The 20,978-nt window shown below is 40.3% G+C and overlaps 1 protein-coding gene and 1 pseudogene across 3 annotated transcripts in view; both read left to right on the top strand.

Moving 5' to 3' along the window:
- The window catches only part of EFCAB5 (EF-hand calcium binding domain 5), a 180,989-nt gene that overhangs the window by 131,128 nt on the left and 28,883 nt on the right, over positions 1–20,978 (top strand). For all 3 annotated transcript variants that reach the window (XM_033184403.1, XM_033184401.1, XM_033184402.1), the window contains exons 15-18: positions 15,417–15,706; positions 17,266–17,435; positions 17,921–18,149; positions 19,991–20,143. In XM_033184403.1, coding sequence (XP_033040294.1) covers positions 15,417–15,706; positions 17,266–17,435; positions 17,921–18,149; positions 19,991–20,143 — 842 coding nt within the window. The remainder of the gene's footprint in view (positions 1–15,416; positions 15,707–17,265; positions 17,436–17,920; positions 18,150–19,990; positions 20,144–20,978) is intronic.
- On the top strand, positions 5,364–7,560 carry LOC117067638 (annotated as a pseudogene).

Below are 20,978 nucleotides of genomic sequence, written 5' to 3' on the forward strand. Positions count from 1 at the left end.
CTCCTGGGCCCAAACCTCCACAGCAAGCTTCCTCTCTGGAGTCAGGCCAGTGCTGTGCCCTGCCCCCCAGGGGTAGAATCACAGCTACAGCCCAGCCTCCTGGGCTCAAGCTGCTAGGACGTGCCTCAGAGTCACAGATCATGTCTCTATGGGCAACCTACACCCAACCTTGCCACAGAAAGCAAACCTGCACCCCAAGACTCAGGAGCCACAATAAGTTTGGGAGATCCTGTGCTTAGGACCCTAACCCCACACTTGCTCTGAGCACCTGTACCTGGAACCCAGTGCCACTGCAGCTGCTTATAGGCCATGTCAGACCTGACACCAAGAGGGATCCCCCTCAGCTAAGTTTCCCCATTGTGGGGAAAACAAGAGTAGGAGGACTCCAAAAGCCCTCAACATCAAGGACATTAATAACATATGCCGCTGCTGATGCTCTCACAAACTTTCTACAGCCAAGGCCACTGAGGTGCCCACAGGTATTGCTGATGTTGAACACAGTTGAAGAAACTGCACAGAGACTATACCATTTCACCTATCTGGAAACAATGTCGCCACATCCATCCCAACAAGCACACAAAATTTCAACTACAGGTGAAAATCTTCCTCTATAAAAGCCACTCTAGAAAGTTTGGAAGAGGCAGTTATTCCACCAAATACACATACATCAATGCAGGTACACAAGAAACATGATAAAGCAAGGAAATATGGCACTACGGAAGGAATATAACTCTCTAGTAACAGACACTGAAGAAAAGGAAATTAATTAATTGCCAGGAAAGGAATTTAAAATAATGATCTTAAGGAAACTCAACAAGGCAAGAAAATTCAGATTGACAGTTCAACAAAATCAGGAAAACAAATCCCCATATGAATGAGAAATTCAACAAAGAGATGGAAGTCATAAAAAAGAAGCAGACAGAAACCCTGCAGCTGAAGAATTCAATGAATGAAATAGAAATACAATAAAGAGCTTCACCAGCAGACTTATTAATCAAGCAGAAAAACTAATCTCTGAACTTGAAGATAGGACATTTGAAATTACCCAGTCAGAGAAAGAAAAAAGAAATAAAAATGAAAAGGAGTGAAGAAAGCCTACAATTATCACGATTAAGTGAACAAATATTTGTATTATGGGACTTCCAGAAGGAGAAGAGAAGGGAAAATATGTTGAAAATCTATTTAACAAAATAATAGCTGGAAACTTCCCAAGTCTGGGGAGACATATGGACATCCAGATCCAGGAAGCTCAAAATTTCCCAAATAGATACAGCCTAAAATTCCTCCTCCAGGCAAATTAAAGTCAAATTGTCAAAAGTCAAAGACAAAGAGAGAACTCTAAAAACAGCCAGAGAAAAGTATCATATAAGGGAAGGCCAGAGAAAAGTCACATATAAGGGAATCACCATTAGACTGACATTGGTGTCCCCATTAGAATAACAACAGCTCTTGTTGCAGAAATCTTATGGGCCATAAGAGAATGGGATGATATATTCAAAGTGCTGAAAGAAAAAAAAATTGCCAACCAAGAATAGTATACACAGAAAAACTGTCCTTCAGAAATGAGAGAACAATAAAGTCTTTCACAGATAAGCAAAAACTGAGGGGAAGTATCACCACTAAACTGGCCTTACAAGAAATGCTCAAGGGAGCCCTATATCTGGAAGTGAAAAGATGATAATCACTATCATGAAAACATGCAAAAATATGAAACTCACTGGTATGGCAGATATACAAAGGAGAAAGAAAAGAATCAAATCCTATCACCAAAGAAAACCAGTACACTGCAATAATAATAAGAGGGGAAAAAAGGAACAAAGGATATACAAAACAACCAGAAAACAATTAACAAAATGACAGGAGTAAGTACTCACCTATCAATAATAGCTTTGAATATAAATGGATTAAACCCCCCACTTAAAAGATATAGATTAACTGAATAAATTAAAAACATGACCTAACTGGCCAGGTGCAGTGGCTCATTCCTGTAATCCCAGCACTTTGGGAGCCGAGGCAGGTGGATCACAGGGTCAAGAGATTGAAACCATCCTGGCCAAAATGGTGAAATCCTATCTCTACTAAAATTACAAAAATTAGCTGGTTGTGGTGGCACGTGCCTGTAGTCCCAGCTACTCAGGAGGCTGATGTGGGAGAATTGCTTGAACCCAGGAGGCAGAGGTTGCAGTGAGCCGAGATTGCACCACTGCACTCCAGCCTGGGCAACAGAGCCAGATTCTGTCTCAAAAAAACAAAACAAAACAAAACAAAACAAAAAACATGACCTAACTATATGCTGCCTAGAAGAAACTCAGTTCACCTGTAAAGACATATATAGACTGAAAGTGAAGGGATGGAAAAAGATATTTCACATGAATGGAAATTGAAAGCAAGCAGGAGTAGCTATACTTAGACAAAACAGACTTTAAGTCAAAACTGTAAAAAGAGAAAAATGTCATTATATAATGATAAAGGGATCAATTCAGCAAGAGAACAACTCTAAACATACATGCACCCAACATCAGAGCACTCCAGTATTATAAAGCAAATATTATTAAATCTAAAGGGAGAGATAAACTCTAACACAGTAATCGTTGGGGACTTCAACACCCTACTCTCAGCATGGGACAGATCATTTAGACAGAAAATCAATAAAGAAACATTGGATTTAAACTAAACATTAGACCAAGTGGACCTAACAGATATTTATAGAACATTTCATCCAACAGCTAGCTGCAGAATACACCTTTTTTTTTTCAGCCCATGGAACATTCTCCAGGATAGATCACATGTTAAGTCAAAAAACAAATCTTATTAAATTTAGAGAAATTGAAATCATATCAAATATCTTTTCTGACCTCAATGAAATAAAAATAGAAATAAATAACAAGAGCAACTTTAGAATTTAAACAACATGCTCCTGAATGAGCAGTGGGTCAATGAAGAAATTAAGAAGGGAATTTAATTTTTTTTTGAATTTTTACTTTTTACTTTTTATTTTTTAAAATTTCTTCTACTGAGGTCCCATGACATCATAAGATTTCTTGGAACGAGTGAAAATAGAAACACAGCATACTAAAACCTATGGAATACAGAAAAAGCAGTATTGAAAGGGAAGTTTACAGAAATAAATGCTCACATCAAAATTGTAGAAAGGTTTCAAATAGGCCGGGCGCAGTGGCTCAAGCCTGTAATCCCAGCACTTTGGGAGGCCGAGACGGGCGGATCACGAGGTCAGGAGATCGAGACCATCCTGGCTAACACGGTGAAACCCCATCTCTACTAAAAATACAAAAAAAAAACTAGCCAGGCGAGGTGGCGTGCGCCTGTAGTCCCAGCTACTCGGGAGGCTGAGGCAGGAAAATGGCGTGAACCCAGGAGGCGGAGCTTGCAGTGAGCTGAGATCCGGCCACTGCACTTGCACTCCAGCCCCGGCGACAGAGTGAGACTCCGCCTCAAAAAAATAAAAAAAAGAAAGGTTTCGAATAAACAATCTAATGCATCTCAAGGAATTTGAAAAGCAAGAATAAACCAGACTCAAAACTAGTAGAAAAAAAGAAATAATAAAGATCAAAGCAGAAATAAATAAAATTAAGACAAAAAAACCCAAAAAATCAACAAAACAAAAAGTTGGTTTTGTAAAAGATAAACCATATTGCCAAACCATTAGCTAGACTAACCAAGAAAAAAAAGACCCAAGTGAATAAAATCAGAAATGAAAAAGGAGACATTACTACTGACACCACAGCAACACAAAGAATCATTAGTGACTATTACAAACTATATGCCAACATAATAGAAAACCTAGCAGGAATGGATAAATTCCTAGATACATACAACCTACCAAGATTGAAGCAAAAAGAAATAGAAAACCTGAACAGACTAATCACAATTAACAAGACTTAATCTGTAATAAAATGTCTCTCATCAAAGAAAAGCCCAGGATCTGATGACTCCACTGCAGAATTCTACCAAATATTTAAAGAATATCTAATATCAGTTCTTCTCAAACTCATTTAGAAAATTGAAGAGGAAGGAATTCTTCCAAACTCATTCTATGAGGCCAGCATTATGCTAATACTAACACCAGACAAGAACACAACAACAACAGAAACGGAATTATAAGCCAGTATCCCTAATGAACATAAATGTAAGATTCTCAATAAAATGCTAGCAAACTGAATCCAGCAACACATTAAAAAGATCATTCACACAGAGAATAAAAGAAAGGCTGGGTGTGGTGGCCTTTACCTCTAATCCCAGCACTTTGGGGAGCCAGGACAGGAGAATCACTTGAGCCCAATAGTTTGAGACTAGTCTGGGCAACATAATGAGACCCTGTCTCTATAAAAATAATAATAATAAGGAAATAAAAGATCATTCACCCTGATCAACTGGGATTTATCCCAATAATGCAAAGATGATTTAACATACAAATATCAATAACCATGATACATCCCATCAACAGAATAGACAAAAAATCATATGACCCTCTCAATAGATGCAGGAAAAGCATTTGATAAAATTCAATATTCCTTCATGATAAAAACTCTCAACAAGTTAGGTTTAGAAGGAAAATACCTCAACACAAGAAAGGTCATACATAACAAAGGCAATATCGTACTAAATGGGGGAAAATTGAAATTTTTTTTCTAAGATCTGGAATGATAAAAAGATGCCCACTTTCACCACTTTTATTCTACATCCGTTTATTCTAGATGTCCTAACCAGAGCAGTTAGGAAAGAGACAGAAATAAAAGGCATCCAACTGGAAAAGAGAAAGTCAACTTGTCCCTGTTGTAGATGACATGATCTTATATATAAAAAACCCTAAAAGCTCCACCAAAAAATTATTAAAACTGATCAACGAATTCAGTAAAGTTGCAGGACACAAAATCAACATATAAAAATCAGTAGGCCAGGTGCAGTGGCTCACGCCTGTAATTCCAGCACTTTGGGAGGCCGAGGCGGGCAGATCACGAGGTCAGGAGATCGAGACCATCCTGGCTAACACGGTGAAACCCCGTCTCTACTAAAAATACAAAAAATTAGCCGAACGTGGTGGTGGGTGCCTGTAGTCCCAGCTACTCAGGAGGCTGAGGCAGGAGAATGGCGTGAACCCGGGAGGCGGAGCTTGCAGTGAGCTGAGATGGCGCCCCTGTGCTCCAGCCTGGGTGACAGAGTGAGACTCCATAAAATAAATAAATAAATAAATAAATAAATAAATAAGTAGCATTTCTATACACTAGCAATCAACCAGAAGAAAAAGAAATTTAAAAAGTAACCCCATTTACAGTAGCCACAAAAAAAATACAATACATAGGAATAAATTTAACCAGGGAGGTGCAAGATGTCTACAAGGAAAACTGTAAAACGCTGATGAAAGAAATTGAAGAGGACACCAAAAAATGGAAGACATCTCATGTTCATGGATTGGAAAAATTAAAATTGTGAAAATGACCATACTACTGCTGTCGCCAGCTGCTGACGCGGGCAGGTCCCGTGTGGGGCTGCCAGTGCCGGTCGCTAGGGCGGTAGACATCACGCTGCTATTCCGGACCAGTGTCAAGACCGTGAAGATGCAGAACAAGGCGCTGGGAGTGGCGGTGAGCGGCGGAGTCGATGGCAGCCGGGACGAGCTGTTCCGCCGCAGTCCCTGGCCCAAGGGCGACTTCTCCAGCCAGGCCCACGAAGTGATTTCTCACATTGGCAAAATGAAAGATTGTCTTCTGGAACACAGGAAAGATTATATTAATGCTTATAGCTATACCATGTCTGAACATGGGAGGATGACAGACTCAGAACGAGACCAGATAGACCAGGATATCCAGATATCCATGAGGACTTGTTCAGAAACAATTCAACGACTACGAACAGAAGCTCACAAGGAGATACATTCCCAGCAGTGAAGGAGCACAGGACTGCTGTTTTGGATTTCATTGAAGACTACTTAAAAAAAAACAGTGTGTAAACTTTACTCAGAACAAAGAGCCATCCGAGTTAAGAGTGGTGGATAAGAAAAGATTATCTAAGCTGAAACCAGAACCAAATGCAAAGACAAGAGAATCCACATCTGAGAAAGTTTCACAGAGTCCTTCAAAAGACTCTGAAGAAAACCCTGCCGCTGAAGAACATCCAGAAAAGATTTTGGCTGAAACACAACCTGAATTGGGAACCTGGGGAGATGGCAAAGGTGAAGATGAATTATCCCCAGAAGAAATACAAATGTTTGAACAGGAAAATCAGCGACGAATTGGTGAAATGAACAGCTTGTTTGATGAAGTAAGGCAGGTCGAAGGGAGAGTGGTTGAGATTTCCAGACTTCAAGAGATATTCACGGAAAAGGTTTTGCCACAGGAAGCTGAGATTGATAGCATTCACCAGTTAGTTGCCTTCCTGAAAATATCAAGGAAGGCAACAAAGACATAAGAGAGGCCATTAACAACAACGCTGGCTTCCACGTATGGATCCTCTTCTTCCCCATGATGTGTGCTCCTTTCCTTTCTCTTCTGGTACCACAGCTAGCCTGGGCTGCGGGGGCCCAGCACGAGAGTCCTCATGGGCGCTCACAGACTGTGTACTCTCATGTACCCCTGATGCTGGAGCATGGTATGACCAGATTTTACCACAGAGCCATTTGAAGAGAACGGGGTTCAGACAGACAGACATATTCCCCAAAAAGGGATACCCAGGCCGATGGTGTTCAGCTGAAAAAGAAAACAGTGGGAAGTGGCCTATGTAGCCATCATAAGGCTAGACAAACTGAATGCCGGAGCTGGTAATTAGCTGTTCCTGAACTTGAGGCTGCCTTGGCAGTTGAGCTGCTCCAGTAGCAGAGGCACAGCAGGTCTCCAGAGCCCCCAATTGTCTCAGGGTTCTAAGGAAGTCGCTGACCTTTCCCATCCCAGTAGCTTCAGGGAAGAACATAGTTAATCACGTCTCTCAACAAATGATTACTTCTTTGTTTCCTTGTGGCTTCTTGTCTGAGTCAACCAATACACAGACTCACTGGAACATAGAAAAGAAAATTCACATTTGCCTGTTAATCTAATAAATACAATTACAGCCCCTTTAAAAAAAAGAAAAAGAAAAAGAAAATGACCATACTACCAAAAGCAATCTACAGATTCAATACAATCTCGATCAAATACCAATAGCATTTTTCACATAACTAAACAAAAAATTCAAAAATTCGTATGGTATCACAAAACGCCATGGATAGCCAAAACAATCCTGAACAAAAAGAACAAATAGATATCACACTACCAGACTTTAAAATATACTACAAATCTCTAGTAACCAAAACAGCATGGTACTGGCATAAAAACACATAGACCAATGGAACAGAATAGAGAACCCAGAAAGAAATCCATGTATTTACAGCCAACTGATTTTCAACAAAGGTGCCAAGAACATTCATTGGGAAAGGGAGAGTTTCTTCAACAAATATTGCTGGGGAAATCGGATGTTCATATGAAGGAAAACAAAACTAGACCCCTATCTCTCATCATATATACAAATAAACCCAAAATGGGCCAGGCACTGTGGCTTATATCTGTAATCCCAGCACTTTGGGAGGCCTAGGCAGGTGAATCACCTGAGGTCAGGAGTTCCAGACTAGCCTGGCCAACATGGCAATACCCTGTCTCTACTAAAAATACAAAAATTAGCCAGGCATGGTGGTGCACGCCTGTAGTCCCAGCTACTTGGGAGGCTGAGGCAGGAAAATTGCTTGAATCCAGGAGGCAGAGGTTGCAGTGAGCCGAGATTGTGCCACTGCACTCCAGCCTAGGTGACAGAGCAAGATTCCGTCTCAAAAAAAAAAAAAAAAACTTAAAATGGATCAAGGACTTAAATGTAAGACCCCCAGACTATGAAACTACTCATGAAAACATAAGGGAAACACTTCAAAAGGCAGGGCGCGGTGGCTCAAGCCTGTAATCCCAGCACTTTGGGAGGCCGAGACGGGCGGATCATGAGGTCAGGAGATCGAGACCATCCTGGCTAACACGGTGAAACCCCGTCTCTACTAAAAATACAAAAAATTAGCCGGGCGAGGTGGTGGGCGCCTGTAGTCCCAGCTACTCGGGAGGCTGAGGCAGGAGAATGGCGTGAACCCGGGAGGCGGAGCTTGCAGTGAGCTGAGATCTGGCCACTGCACTCCAGCCTGGGCGACAGAGCAAGACTCCGTCTCAAAAAAAAAAAAAAAGAAACACTTCGGGACATTGGTCTAGGCAAAATTTTTATGGAAAAGACCTCAAAAGCACAGGCAACAAAACCAAAATTAGACAAGTGGGATTATTTCAAACTAAAAAGCTTCTGCACTGCAAAGGAAACAATCAATGCAGTGAAGAGACAACCTGCAGAAGGGGAGAAAATATTTTCAAACTATTCATCTGACAAGGGATTAATATTCAAAATATACAAGGAACTCAGACAAAGCAATAGCCAAAAAAGAAAAAGAAAAATCAAATAATTCAAATGAAAAAAGGGTAAATGAGTTGAATAGACATCTCTCAAAAGAAAATAAAAATGATCAACAGGTATGTGAAAAAATGCTTAACATCACTAATCAGGGAAATACAAATCAAAACCACAATGAGGTATTATCTCACCCTGGCACAAAAAATAACAAATGCTGGCGAGGATGCAGACAAAGGGAAACTCTTATACATTGTTGGTGTGATGTAAATTAGTACAGCCATTACTGAAAACAGTATGAAAGTCCCTCAAAACACTGAAAACAAAACTACTGTATGATCTAGTAATCCCACTCAAAGTATATATCCAAAAAAAAGGAAATAAGTATGTCAAAGAGATTTCTACATTCCCATGTTTATTGCTGTGTTACTCACAATAGCTGAGATATGAGATCAGCCTAAGTGTCTATCAGCAGATGAATGGATAAAAAAAATTGGTCTATATACACAATGCAATAGTAGTTAGCCACCAAAAAGAAAAAAATTTTGTCATTTGAAGCAACATAGATGAGGTTGGAGGGCATTATGTTAAATGAAATAAGTCAGGCACAAAAAGATAAATGTTACATGTTCTTACTCATATGTTGAAGCTAAAAAAGTTGAGCTTATTTAACGAGAAAGTAGAATAGTGATTACTAGAGACAGGGACGGTTAAGGGTAGAGGGAATATCCAAAGGTTGGTTAATGGATACAAAAGTACAGCTAGATAGGAGGCGTAAGTTACAGCGTTCTGTAGCACTGTAGAGTGACTATAATTAACAGCAATTTGTTGTATATTTTCAAATAGCTAGAAGAGCAGATTTTGAATGTTCCCAACACAAAGAAGTGATAAATGTTTGAGGTGATGTATATGCTCATTATGCTGATTTGATTATTATATATTGTGTACATGTATTGAAATAACACTCTGTACCCCATAAATATGGACAATTATGCATCAATTAAAAATAATAAAGGCAAAAAATACAGTTGGAAGTAATAAAACATTTATTTTAAAACAAAACAACAAAAAGCATTTTGGTGATACTTTTTGTCGCAAAGTTACAGAAACCATGAAAATTAAGAGCCATAGTTATTTAAAAGTCTCATTGAAAAGCACACAAGAGTTTTTTAAAGAAACTGAAAACCGGACAAGTAGCTAGCATAAAACTCCTGTTGTTATTCCTTTGCTCCGGAACTCTGGAATAAAGAATCTCTAAGAAAGTCTTCCATCTTTCTTTGATTTCCGTAACCTTGACACTTTTGAAGATTTTAAGTTGGTTGCAGTATGTCCTTCATTTTGATTTATCTACTGTTTCCCCATGGTTAAATTCAGGTTATTCATCTTTGTCAGAAATATATCACAAAAGCAATGCAGAAGTCCCATAGTAACAACGTTGACCAGTTGATTAAGATTATATCTGTCAGGCCCCTCCACTTTAAAGCTGTTTTTTCCCCCTTCGTAATTAGTAAGTATTTCATGGGTGTCCATTGAAATCGTATAAACCATTCTTCCTTTTTGTCAACTTTTCATTTATTCATTTATAGCAGTATGTGTTCATGGTTTCCTTTTTTATTCAATGGGTTATAATCCAATACTATCACTATTTGTTTTGATACTCATATTGTCCCAGTTTTAGACAATGGGAGTTCTTTCACTCTGGCTCCTTGTCCTCCCCTCCCCACGCCCATGGTTTTTTTGGTGTGGGTTTTTTTTTTTTTTTTTTGAGACCACGTCTCACTCTCTCACTCAGGCTGGAGTGCAGTGGCACAACTGTAGCTCACTGCAGCCTCCAACTCCTGGACCCAAGCGGTCATCCTCCCACCACAGACTCCCGAGCAACCGGGACTACAGGTATGCGTCGCAAGCCTGGCTCATTTTTCTAATTTTTGGTATGGATGGGGTCTCTCTGTGTTGCCCATGCTGGTCACAAACTCCTGGCCTCAAGCAACCCTCTCACCTCAGTCTCCTGAAGTGCTGGGATTATAGGCGTGAGTCACCATGCCCAACTCCAGCATTTCATTATGAAAACTGTCAAACATGGCAAAGCTGAAAGAATTTTACAGCGATACCTATATACCCACCGCATAAATTAATCATTTTTATTTTATCTCACTTCATTAATATTTTACCTCACTTTTTAATCTGTCTATTCATCTCCCTGTCCCTCAATCCTTCCATCTCTCTTATTTTTAATGCATGTAGCACATTTTAAGTAAACTATAGAAATCAATACACTTCTCCCTAAATACCTCAGCATGTATATCATTAATTAGAGTTCGATATTTATTAACAGTTTTTTTCTTTCTTTTTGCACATAGGGAAAGAAGGAAGTTTTTTCTCTTGAGACCAAATTTCCATAAAATGAGATGTACAAATTTTAAGTGCATATTTGCTGAGTTTTGACAAATACATGCCCTGTGCACCCCATACTCCTATCAAGATACAGAACAAATAGCACAGTGACACACCTGTAATCCCAGCTACTCGAGAGGCAGAGACAGGAAGATCGCTTGAGCCCAGGAGTTCGAGATCAGCCTGGGTAACATCGCAAAACCCATCTCTTAAAAAAATAAAAAACCCATCTCTTAAAAAATAATAATTAAATAAAAGATATAGAACAAAACAAGTCCTCACGCCTCTTTCCCATTCAGTCGCCCACCCTGCAGTCTCCAAAGCAACCACTTTTCTATTTTCTACCATAAATTAGTTTGATCTCTTTAGTATTATCTGGAATTTCATAAAAATGAAATTATACAGTATGCACCTTTTTTTTTTACAGAGTTTAAACTCTATGTACTTTTTTGTGTACGCCTTCTTTCACTCAGTATAATTTTTACTTTTATTTTTTAACGTTTTCAGGGGGACGGAGTCTCACTCTGTTGCCCAGGCTGGAGTGTAGTGGTGTGTGATAACTCACTGCAGCCTTGAACTCCTGGGCACAAGCAGTCCTCCTGCCTCAGCCTCCCAAGTAGCTGGGAGACTACAGGTGCACACCACCATGCCTGGCTAGTTTATCACCTTTTTGTAGAGACATCATGTTGCCCAGGCTGGGCACTAACTCCTGGCCTCAAGTGATCCTCCCCGCTCAGCCTCCCAAAGCTCTGGATTACAGTCATAAGCCACTGGGTCTGGTCAACTCAGCATAATTTTTCTTGAGAGTCTTAATATGTTGCTACATGTATCAGCAATTTGCTTCTTTTTATTGCCGAGGAGTATTCCATTGTATGAATATACCATGGTTTGTTTATCCATTTTCCAATGTATGGACACTTGGGCTGCAATGTATGGACACTTGCGCTGTTTCCAGTTCTCAGCTACTATAAATAAAGCTACTCTTCACAATCTCAAGTAAATCTTCTGGTGACTATGTTTTCTTTTCTTATTAATAAATACTTAGGAGTGGAATATATATGTTTAGCTTTATAAAAAAACTGCCAATTTTCTGCATCCTTTTAACATGTATCCCTCATTCTTTGAGCATGTCCTTGCTTTCTGGCACGAAGAGATCTTCCAGGTTGGTCTTATATTTTCCTGTCTTTCACCCTGGAATCGTCCATCTCCCCAAGCCAGCATCGGGGTTCTACACGTGCTCTTTACTCATGAGTCTCCTCTCTCAGATTTCTCAGTGGACAGATGTAGAAACTGTGTGTGTGTGTGTGTGTGTGTGTGTGTGTGGTGTGTGTGTGTGTGTGTATGGGTACGCATGCATGCACTCGTGCACACCTGTGCGTGTACATGTATACATTTATATCTGCACGTACCTTTCTGTCTACTAATATTAAAAACCATGAGTTCACAGTGGTAATTCCAAGTCCAATCCAACATAACAGGGTTCATTCTAGTTTTTTCTCATTCCCTTTTGTAGTTCCGTTTTCTCTGGCTGTGTTATCCTAAATATATTTATTTATCTGATCAATCCCCCAATGAATCCATTAGTTGTATATGGAACTAATCTCCCATCACTGTTGCTGTCCTCTCTTCCACACTGATTTCCTTTTTACTACATTTAAGTTCTAACATCTTGCACTAATCGGCCCTTCCCACATGGCTATCCTCCTTACTCTGCTTACATTCTGATAGCCCACAACAGATCACCCCCTCCAAGTAGATGTCCTTTACATAGTCCTTAGGCTCTGACACTCCATGCCAAGGCACATTTTCATGTGGATGCCCTTGTCAATCCACTCAGGCTCTGACTCCTTACGCTGAGCTGACCCCCAACCTATGTGGATGGCCCTTCCATGTAGACACCCTCCTCACCCTGTTTAGGTTCTGACTTCCCAGGCCAGGCCATCCCTTGATTTGGATGCCCTTCTCACCCTGCTCAAGATTAAACACCCCGTGTTGGGCATCCGTCTCATATGGATACCCTGCTTGTACTGCTTGGAATCTGACACCCAAGTTAAACCACCTCTCTGTAAGGCCATCCTCTTTACCCACATGGGCCAAAGATTGCCCTTCCACATAGATACCCTCCTCGCCCTGCTCAGGCTCTCACAACCCATGCCCGGCTAACCCTGCACAGATTTGGGCCCTGATATCCTGCTTGGTGCCACATTGACTTCACCTGACCAGGAACAGATGCTTACCTTGCTCTGCCCCACCTAATGACTTTAGGATCAAATTGTTCAAGGAGGCAAAAAATGAAAGGGAAAAAAGAAGAAGAAATGGAAGATTAAGAATCCACAAGGCACTTTTAATCTAATTGAGGATTGTACTAGTTAAGATCCTTTTGGCTCAAGTAATAGAGAACCCAACCCAAAGTGTTTACACATAAGAGGAATTTATTGGTTCATACAATGAAAAAGTCCAGTACTAGTTTAGGACACAACTAGATTTGGGAGTCCAAATAATGACATTAGGACAGCTGTCTGGTTCTTTCTCTTTCTCTTGCTGTCTTCTGTTTTAGCTGCACTATCAATACAGCCTCTACCTTTGTGGTAACCAGGTCCAGTTTCACATGCTCACAGTTTCATTCAAGTCCAGTGGAAATAAAAAAGAAAGTATCTTCTTCCTAATCATTCAATCAAAAAGTCTGGCATTCGTCTGTACTAAACCAACCACTCTGGTTAAAGGAATAGAATGTCATGACTGGCTTAAGCCTGAGGCACATGCTCCACCTCTAGAACTGTGAATGGAACCCCATTCAAACACATGAGCAGAGATGGGAATGAAGTTGCTTCCCCAAAGCAAAGTTAGAGATACAATTACTCAGAGAAAGGTGACTGGATGCTAAGGAGCAAAAAAATCAATAAATGTTCAACTACAGAAATGAGAAGCTCACACATGATATGATGTCCACAAGTGCCAGGTAGTATTTGTTAATTGTCAAATAAATGGTGTAGAATAGATGCTATTGTCTTTTAAGAGAAGGATAAATCACAACAGAAGTCTTCTTGAGGGAGGAGGAACTTTGAACTATACTTTAAAGGGGAAGGGTACATACCCTGTGACTTATTAATTTATAACAACTGTCAAAGAATCTTGCACATATGCACCAGGAGACATTTACAAAATGCTCATAACACTGTTCATATGAGTAAAATATTGAGAACTTAAACACCCACTGACAGTAGACTAAATCACTAATGATATACTCATATAGTAACATACACTGGTGAAAATGAATGAATCATAGCTACAGTAACAACATGGAAAGATATGTTAGAAAGATAAACAACATGGAAGATATGTAGCATAGTGTTGAGGAAAAAGTATGTCCCAGAAAACTACACATAGTTTGATAACCTTTTTCTAAAGTTTATAAACATGAAAAACTGGCTGAGCTCGGTGACTACACCTGTAATCCCAGCACTTTGGGAGGCCGAGGGGGCAGATCATCTGAGGTCAGGAGTTTGAGACCAGTCTGGCCAATATGGTCACCTCTACTGAAAATATAAAAATTAGCCAGGCATGGTGGTGCACACCTGTAATCCCAACTACTTAGGAGCCTGAGGCAGGAGAATCGCTTGAATCTGGGAGGTGCGGGTTGCAGTGAGCCAAGATTGTGCCACTACACTCCCGCCTGGGTAACAGAGCTAGACTCCGTCTCAAATAAATAAATAAATTTTAAAAATGCAAAACTAAACCACATATTGTTTAGAAGTGTGTGTGTGCATGTGCGTGTGTGTGTGCGTGTCAAACACATATATTGTTATGTAACTATAATAACACTGGGAAAATTAAAAGAAAGCTAAAGATAAAGCCAAATGCAGGATATCAGTGGGAGGTGTGGGGAGGCAGGGAATGGAATAGGGCAGATCACAGAAGAATATATGTTACTGGTAATGTTCAGATTTGGTAGTAGGTTCATGATTATACAATTACAAAAATAGAGAAGAGATGTGAATACAGAAGTGTGCAAGACATGGTCAGGAACCATGAGTAGAATGGAGATACTGCAGCAAATAATTCCTATATGGTATTAGGGGCAGATGTGATTGGAAATAGACTGGATCCAAATATGGTAGGACTTTGAACCAGGGAATTGCGTAATGCAAGTTGTGTTTTAATTTAATTTTACAAACATATATTGAGCATTTACTATTGTTAAGTCAATTACAAAGCTGGCTTTGGGGTTATGAAAGTAAGAAAGGAGAGGAGCGGCCACACTGCCAAAGAGTAACAGGATAGAATTAAGTGGCTTATTGGATATGGAAGGCAAAGGTAGGGAAGGAGTCAAAGCAAACCTTGAGGTTTCACCAGGCTAGGTGGCAAAATCAAAACAAAACAAAACAAAACAAAAACAAAGAAGTTGACACATGAGTCATATTGAGTTCAGCATAGAAATTCATTGTAAAATATTCCACTGGGCTCAGAGATACATATCTTTGATAAACTTGGTTTTCCAGGAGAGCAGTCGTCCAGGGCAGTTCATCGTAAGAGGAGAATGAAAATTCCCCCCACTGATGAGTGAACTTTTGGTTAGTTCTTGGTTTTGTGTTTGTGTCTTTTAGCTAAACTACACATCCAATTTCCAAAGCCACGCCCTGGTCACGAAGTGAGATTGTCTTCAAAACAATTTCAGAATTACATAGAATTGGTTGTATCTGAACTCAGGGGCAATGAAGACCAAGTTCTGGAAAGTGTTGTGGAATTTCTGATGAATGCTTTAGAGAGAAGCCACATTGAGAGTCTGAGGAATTGTGCCAGGCAGAAGTGGCTGCACCAAATCCAACGTGCTGCAGAGACAAGTGGAGTGTCCCTAGAGCCGGTGTATAGTGAGGCCTTTAAGGCCCTCACGCAGGTACGTTTTCTAAAGTGGTATGTGAGAGGAAACATCTCCTCACAGTAGGCGATGTTCAATATCCACAAAAGAGGAACATCCTGAATTCTCTTGAAAAATCACTGAGTGCTGCTATAGATATTTTATTCATTCCAGTCCATTACAAATCGTCTGAAGCCTAGGAGACGCGCAACTGGAGTGACTGCTGGTTGACAAGATAGAAGCAGAGTAGAAAGGTAGAAAAGACAGATGTAGAAAAGATGTCTTGGGATTTCTAATTGCATTTCTGCTCAGAGTCAAATAAGCCTAGAATGGACAATAGACAGATTATGTAAAATATCAGTAAGGAGCTGTACAAGCAGTTCAAGCTACATTTCCCTTGCATGGTATTTTGGGAGTCAGTTTTAAAAGGAACTATTTAAATCATAAACTCATTATCGAGTCTGACACCACACAGTATTTCACAGCATTGCCCAGAAGCAAGCTGAGACTATTGCAGAATCCTGTCACTTAGAACACATGGCCCTGAGGGGCCACTGCCTACAGCCTTGCCACCTCCTCAGAGACTCCCAGGTTGCTGCTGTTCACAGGCAGAAACAGCACGGCTGTCTTCTACATATATCATAGATTCCACTGATCCAGGGAACCTGTGCCAGTCATCTCAGCTAAGTAGCGACACTTGCTCAATGGAATCATCTGAATGGCTGAATTTTCCAGTGTAATTGGAAGTGGGGCACCAGGACCAAACAACCAGTCAAGAAAAAGAGGCATTGTTCTAGCTTGCTTCAGAGATCTGTGGTATCCTGAGAGAAATCTCACTACACATTTGTTAATGACTCCGTGATCTTGTATGTGGAAAGAAGGAATAAAGGCAAAAGAAAAGGGCATGGAAAGCAAACCCAAATATGTAGAAAGAAGAGAAAAATATCAAGGAAAGTGTCTCACATGTCCCCAATTTATGGATATGTTTAATGTATGTATTGACACATAATATTGTTAATAACATAATAATAATATTTTAGGTACAGAGAATTTGTAGTTCCAGAAGTAGTAGTTGCAGAAAGTCTGCAATCTTGGGCCCCCAAAAAAATCCTTCCTGAAATTACATAGCTCAAATATACAAAGTGTGTTAAGAGTTCCTTGAGAACATTTTTTTTCACATTCACATCACAGTTGATGGTCAAGAAATATGAGTGAAGTGAAGGCATATTCTTGGCCCAGCTCTCTAAAATCAATGCTTTTAATAGAAACACAGACAATTTGACTATAGGTCAAAGGAATCCAAGTTTTAAACTTCTAAATTTGAGTAGACCTGAAAGTTCTTTGGTTTTGTTTTTCTTTTCCGGTAAACCAGTCCAGTTGGCATAGAGGAAACCCATTATACTCACTAAAACTCTGATTTAGGGTATAGCTATGGTGTCAACTTTTTCCTCACTGCCCATGAATAGTAATATATGCATTCTCTGTTCAGGAAAATGAAACTGCTGGGGCCAGATGCATGAATTAACCAGTGAGGGGGACATGATTAGGGGAGTTCTTTGGCTGTTGGCAAACACATGGTCGGAAATGTTTTTCCGTAGGATGCTGAAGCCCATGGAAATAAAAAGATCAGTGCTCACATTTCCCTCTTAGAAGAAAACCTACTGCTGCCTGAGAAAGGGAATGTTCTATTGAGGAATGTGGCTTGCACCTTAGATGATGCTCTATTTGTACTGAACAGAGTGCTCTACAGGGACATGAAAGGAATCAGGTAAGAACGTCTTGAAGAGGTTGGTTTTACCCTCCTAAAAAAATAATTCCCTTTCTGAGTAAACTGGCATCAAGATCCCAGCTGGCTGCTCAAAAAAGAAGTGGCTCAAGTCACCAGTGCTTCTGGAGTAGAAGCTGATGGCTTCCAGTCCTGGATGATTTCACCTATTTCTAGAGCTCGCTCTTTGGCAACGATTCGCCACACAGGGACTCTACTTCACAATATCAGCTCAATTATTTCTGCCTGCTCCATAAGTTATGTCTCCGGAGTTCTGTTTATATTTGTTTTCTATGTCCACATCTAAGTTTTTGTTTTTTTTTTAAGTCTTTCTCAAGTCAGACCTCCAAACTGGTCATCTTATCGAGTCCACTGCTCGGTCATATAATGCCACAGATTGTGAATAGAGAATCGCTCTAGCTTCCTCCATGGTTTAATCTAAGTCTCTCCCTGTGCCTTTCTCCCATCCTCATACTCTTTTTCCTCAGCTTTACAGTAGTGGATGAAGGGAAGCCGATCCATGTTCCCCAAGTTCAGTACCACGGGAACATCTTCTTCTGGGACCAGTCCCGTAATAAGAATGATTGTAATGGGTCATTCCTGGCTCTGCCTCTTCAAGATGCATATATGAGGATCTTTGGGGTCTTGGCTGTTGACACCCTTAGAGATCCCCACGAAATAAACATCTTTCTGCCTCATGAGATCAGATTCTATCAGGTAAGTCATAGAAGTCTTCAAGAGCAATGGTAGGATGGCCTCTCCTTCTAATACTTTTTAAAGAGTGAAACCTGAAATCCGATGAGAGTAAAGCTGTGTATACAGATAACATCATCATACTTGCTCCTGTTCCCTGAATGTATGTTTCAGTCTTTTGAGAAATTCCCCATTACTTATGGGAGGACTTTCAGCCTCAGTTGCATATCCATGCCTCAGCCTCATGTGTCCCATAGCATTTATCACAGGAATAGAATTTTATGCTATAGAACAGAAATCCAACCATTAGACCACTAAGACCCACAAAGTGGGAATGAACTTTTAGAAGGGACGGATTTGTGTTTTACTAATAGTGATATCTATCTATACATCTTTTGTACTTTCTACAAATGGTACTGACTCTGATATGCATCCCCATAGGTCTTGATTTCAGTGTTATAATTTTTGAGGATGAAAAATAAAGAAAAAGGCCTAAATGTTTCTTGAGTATTCATGTTTTTAAATTGGATCACAAAATGATAGGCACTTTTAAGGTCATGAAATAGCTAGACCATTTCTACAAGCATTTTTATTTAATTTGTGGATAGAACTTGCAGTAAAGGAAGATCGAAAGCCTTTATGGAGACAATGAACTGTGGACTATAGCAGCGAGTTAGGAACTTGAACTTGCTATGCCCTTATCATTTGTTGCCCTGTAAGCCTTTGGCTCTTTATGTTTATTTACCATTATTTTTCACTTTCTCTTCCCATTTATTGGGTGGATAGTTGAGGAAAGTGGTAGAACCTCTTTCTCTGGACATATTTTTAATAATAAAATTCATTCTCATCTGACATGGAATTATGTGACGATATTGAAATGGAGGACTATGAAGTTATCAGTAGGTGAAGTATATGTAGTCTTGTGAGAGAGGTAAAGGCTTCTGGGTTACCCTTAGATGCCTTGAGTCCTAAGATAAAAGGCATATAATTTTGAAGAGTTTGTGATTCCTAGAGTTTCTTGACAACAAGCCCACATATGGGTTCTAAGGATTTCCCATCCCTTCTCTGTGGAGCAGGGTCTTCTTATGCCTATAAGAGGACTATGTAATCTAGCACGCTGTGGGTCTTGGAACCAAACATGTCTTATACTGTTGATCTGATGATAGTGGCCATGTCTGCACAGATGCAGGCATTAACATTGGCATCCGATCAAGGCAGCTCCTACCCACCTGCCTAAGACTGGCATTCGTTCTTGGCTTTTTAACATTTTTTTTCTCATTTCAAAGTTTATCTTGTTCCTTTGATGCTATTCTCTACTAGCACATATCACGAATTTCACTGGATGACTATCAAAAGCATAAAAAGTTATGCGGGTCTCTCTCTTTACACCTCTGACTCTTTTTTTGTGAAACTTGCTCTGTTTCCCAGGTTGGAGTGCAGTCGTGCGATCTCAGCTCCTGAGTTCAAGCAATTCTCCTGCCTCAGCCTCCCAAGTAGCTGAGATTATGGGCGCCCACCACCATGCCCAGCTAATATTTGCATTTTTAGTAGAGACAGGGTTTCACCATGTTGGCCAGGCTGGTCTCAAACTCCTGACCTCAATTGATGCACCCATCCTTGGCCTCCCAAAGTGCTGAGATTACAGGCAGGAGCCACAGTACCTGGCCTATGCCTTTGATTTCTTGATGATCCTTTTTTTATAGTAGAACATGGAACATTGCCCTTTGAGGACTGCTGAATAATTTGCAGGAAGTATATTATCAAGAAGTAATTAAATTACTGGTAAAGGTAATCCGATTACTATATTACTAATTATTTTTTCTATTTTAAAAAGAGTAGGCTATTTGAATTTTCTGTCTCTACAGGGTGTTGCCAATGTCTTTAGCACTGCCTATCACTACGTCCACAGCCGGGAGCACATTCTGCATATTGTGATCACTGGCATTGGCTGGCTCTATGATATCACATCCAGCATCACCTCCATCACTATGTACTTTGTAGAGCCTAGCCCAGCCCAGGTAGGCAAGGCTAAGTAGTGGTAGATCTCTCCAAGGTAGCCGAGTGTCTAGATGTTATTTCTTGCTAGTATTTGAAAACCATATTAATTAGCTGTTAGTCTAACTGAAGACAAATCTCCCAATACAAGACCCTTGATTGTGAGTGACAGGAATCCACCTCAAATTGTCTTAGCCAAAAGGGAGAATTAACTGACTCATGTGACCAAAATGAAGACAGGGCAGGAGTCAAGCTATCTTTCAGGATGGCCAGATCCAGGGATTTGAAACCATCAGTCCTCTCTTGTGTTCATCTGTCCACCTCTCATGTTTGTTTCCCTCTGTACATTGGTTTTGTTCTTCCACCTAAAGATTGGCTTCTTCCACAGAGCAAGTCAGATGCTTACTAAAAGCATCCAGTAAAAAGTTCCAGTTTGGAAAACCCAAGAAAGAAGACAGAGTCTCACTCTTGTTGCCCAGGCTGGAGTGCAATAGCGCAATCTCAACTTACCTCAAACTCTGCCTCCCGGGTTCAAGTGATTCTCCTGCCTCAGCCTCCCAAGTAGCTGGAATTACAGGCATGCGCCACCACACCCAGTTAATTTTGTATTTTTAGTAGAGATGGGGTTTATCCATGTTGGTCAGGCTAGTCTTGAACTCCCAACCTCAGATGATCCAGCCACTTCGGCCTCCCAAAGTGCTAGGATTACAGGTGTGAGCCACCATGCCAGGCCAGAAAACTCTTTTTGACTTATACTGAGATATGTACCCCTGGCCAGAGTGTGGACTTTACAGTAATGGGCACCATTCACCAGAATCATATGGGTGGAGTAGGAAGGCACTAGGAGCTGCTGTTTTG

Source organism: Trachypithecus francoisi, unplaced genomic scaffold, assembly GCF_009764315.1.
Source record: "Trachypithecus francoisi isolate TF-2019V2 unplaced genomic scaffold, Tfra_2.0 Lachesis_group20, whole genome shotgun sequence".
NCBI classification, from domain to species: Eukaryota; Metazoa; Chordata; class Mammalia; order Primates; family Cercopithecidae; genus Trachypithecus; species Trachypithecus francoisi.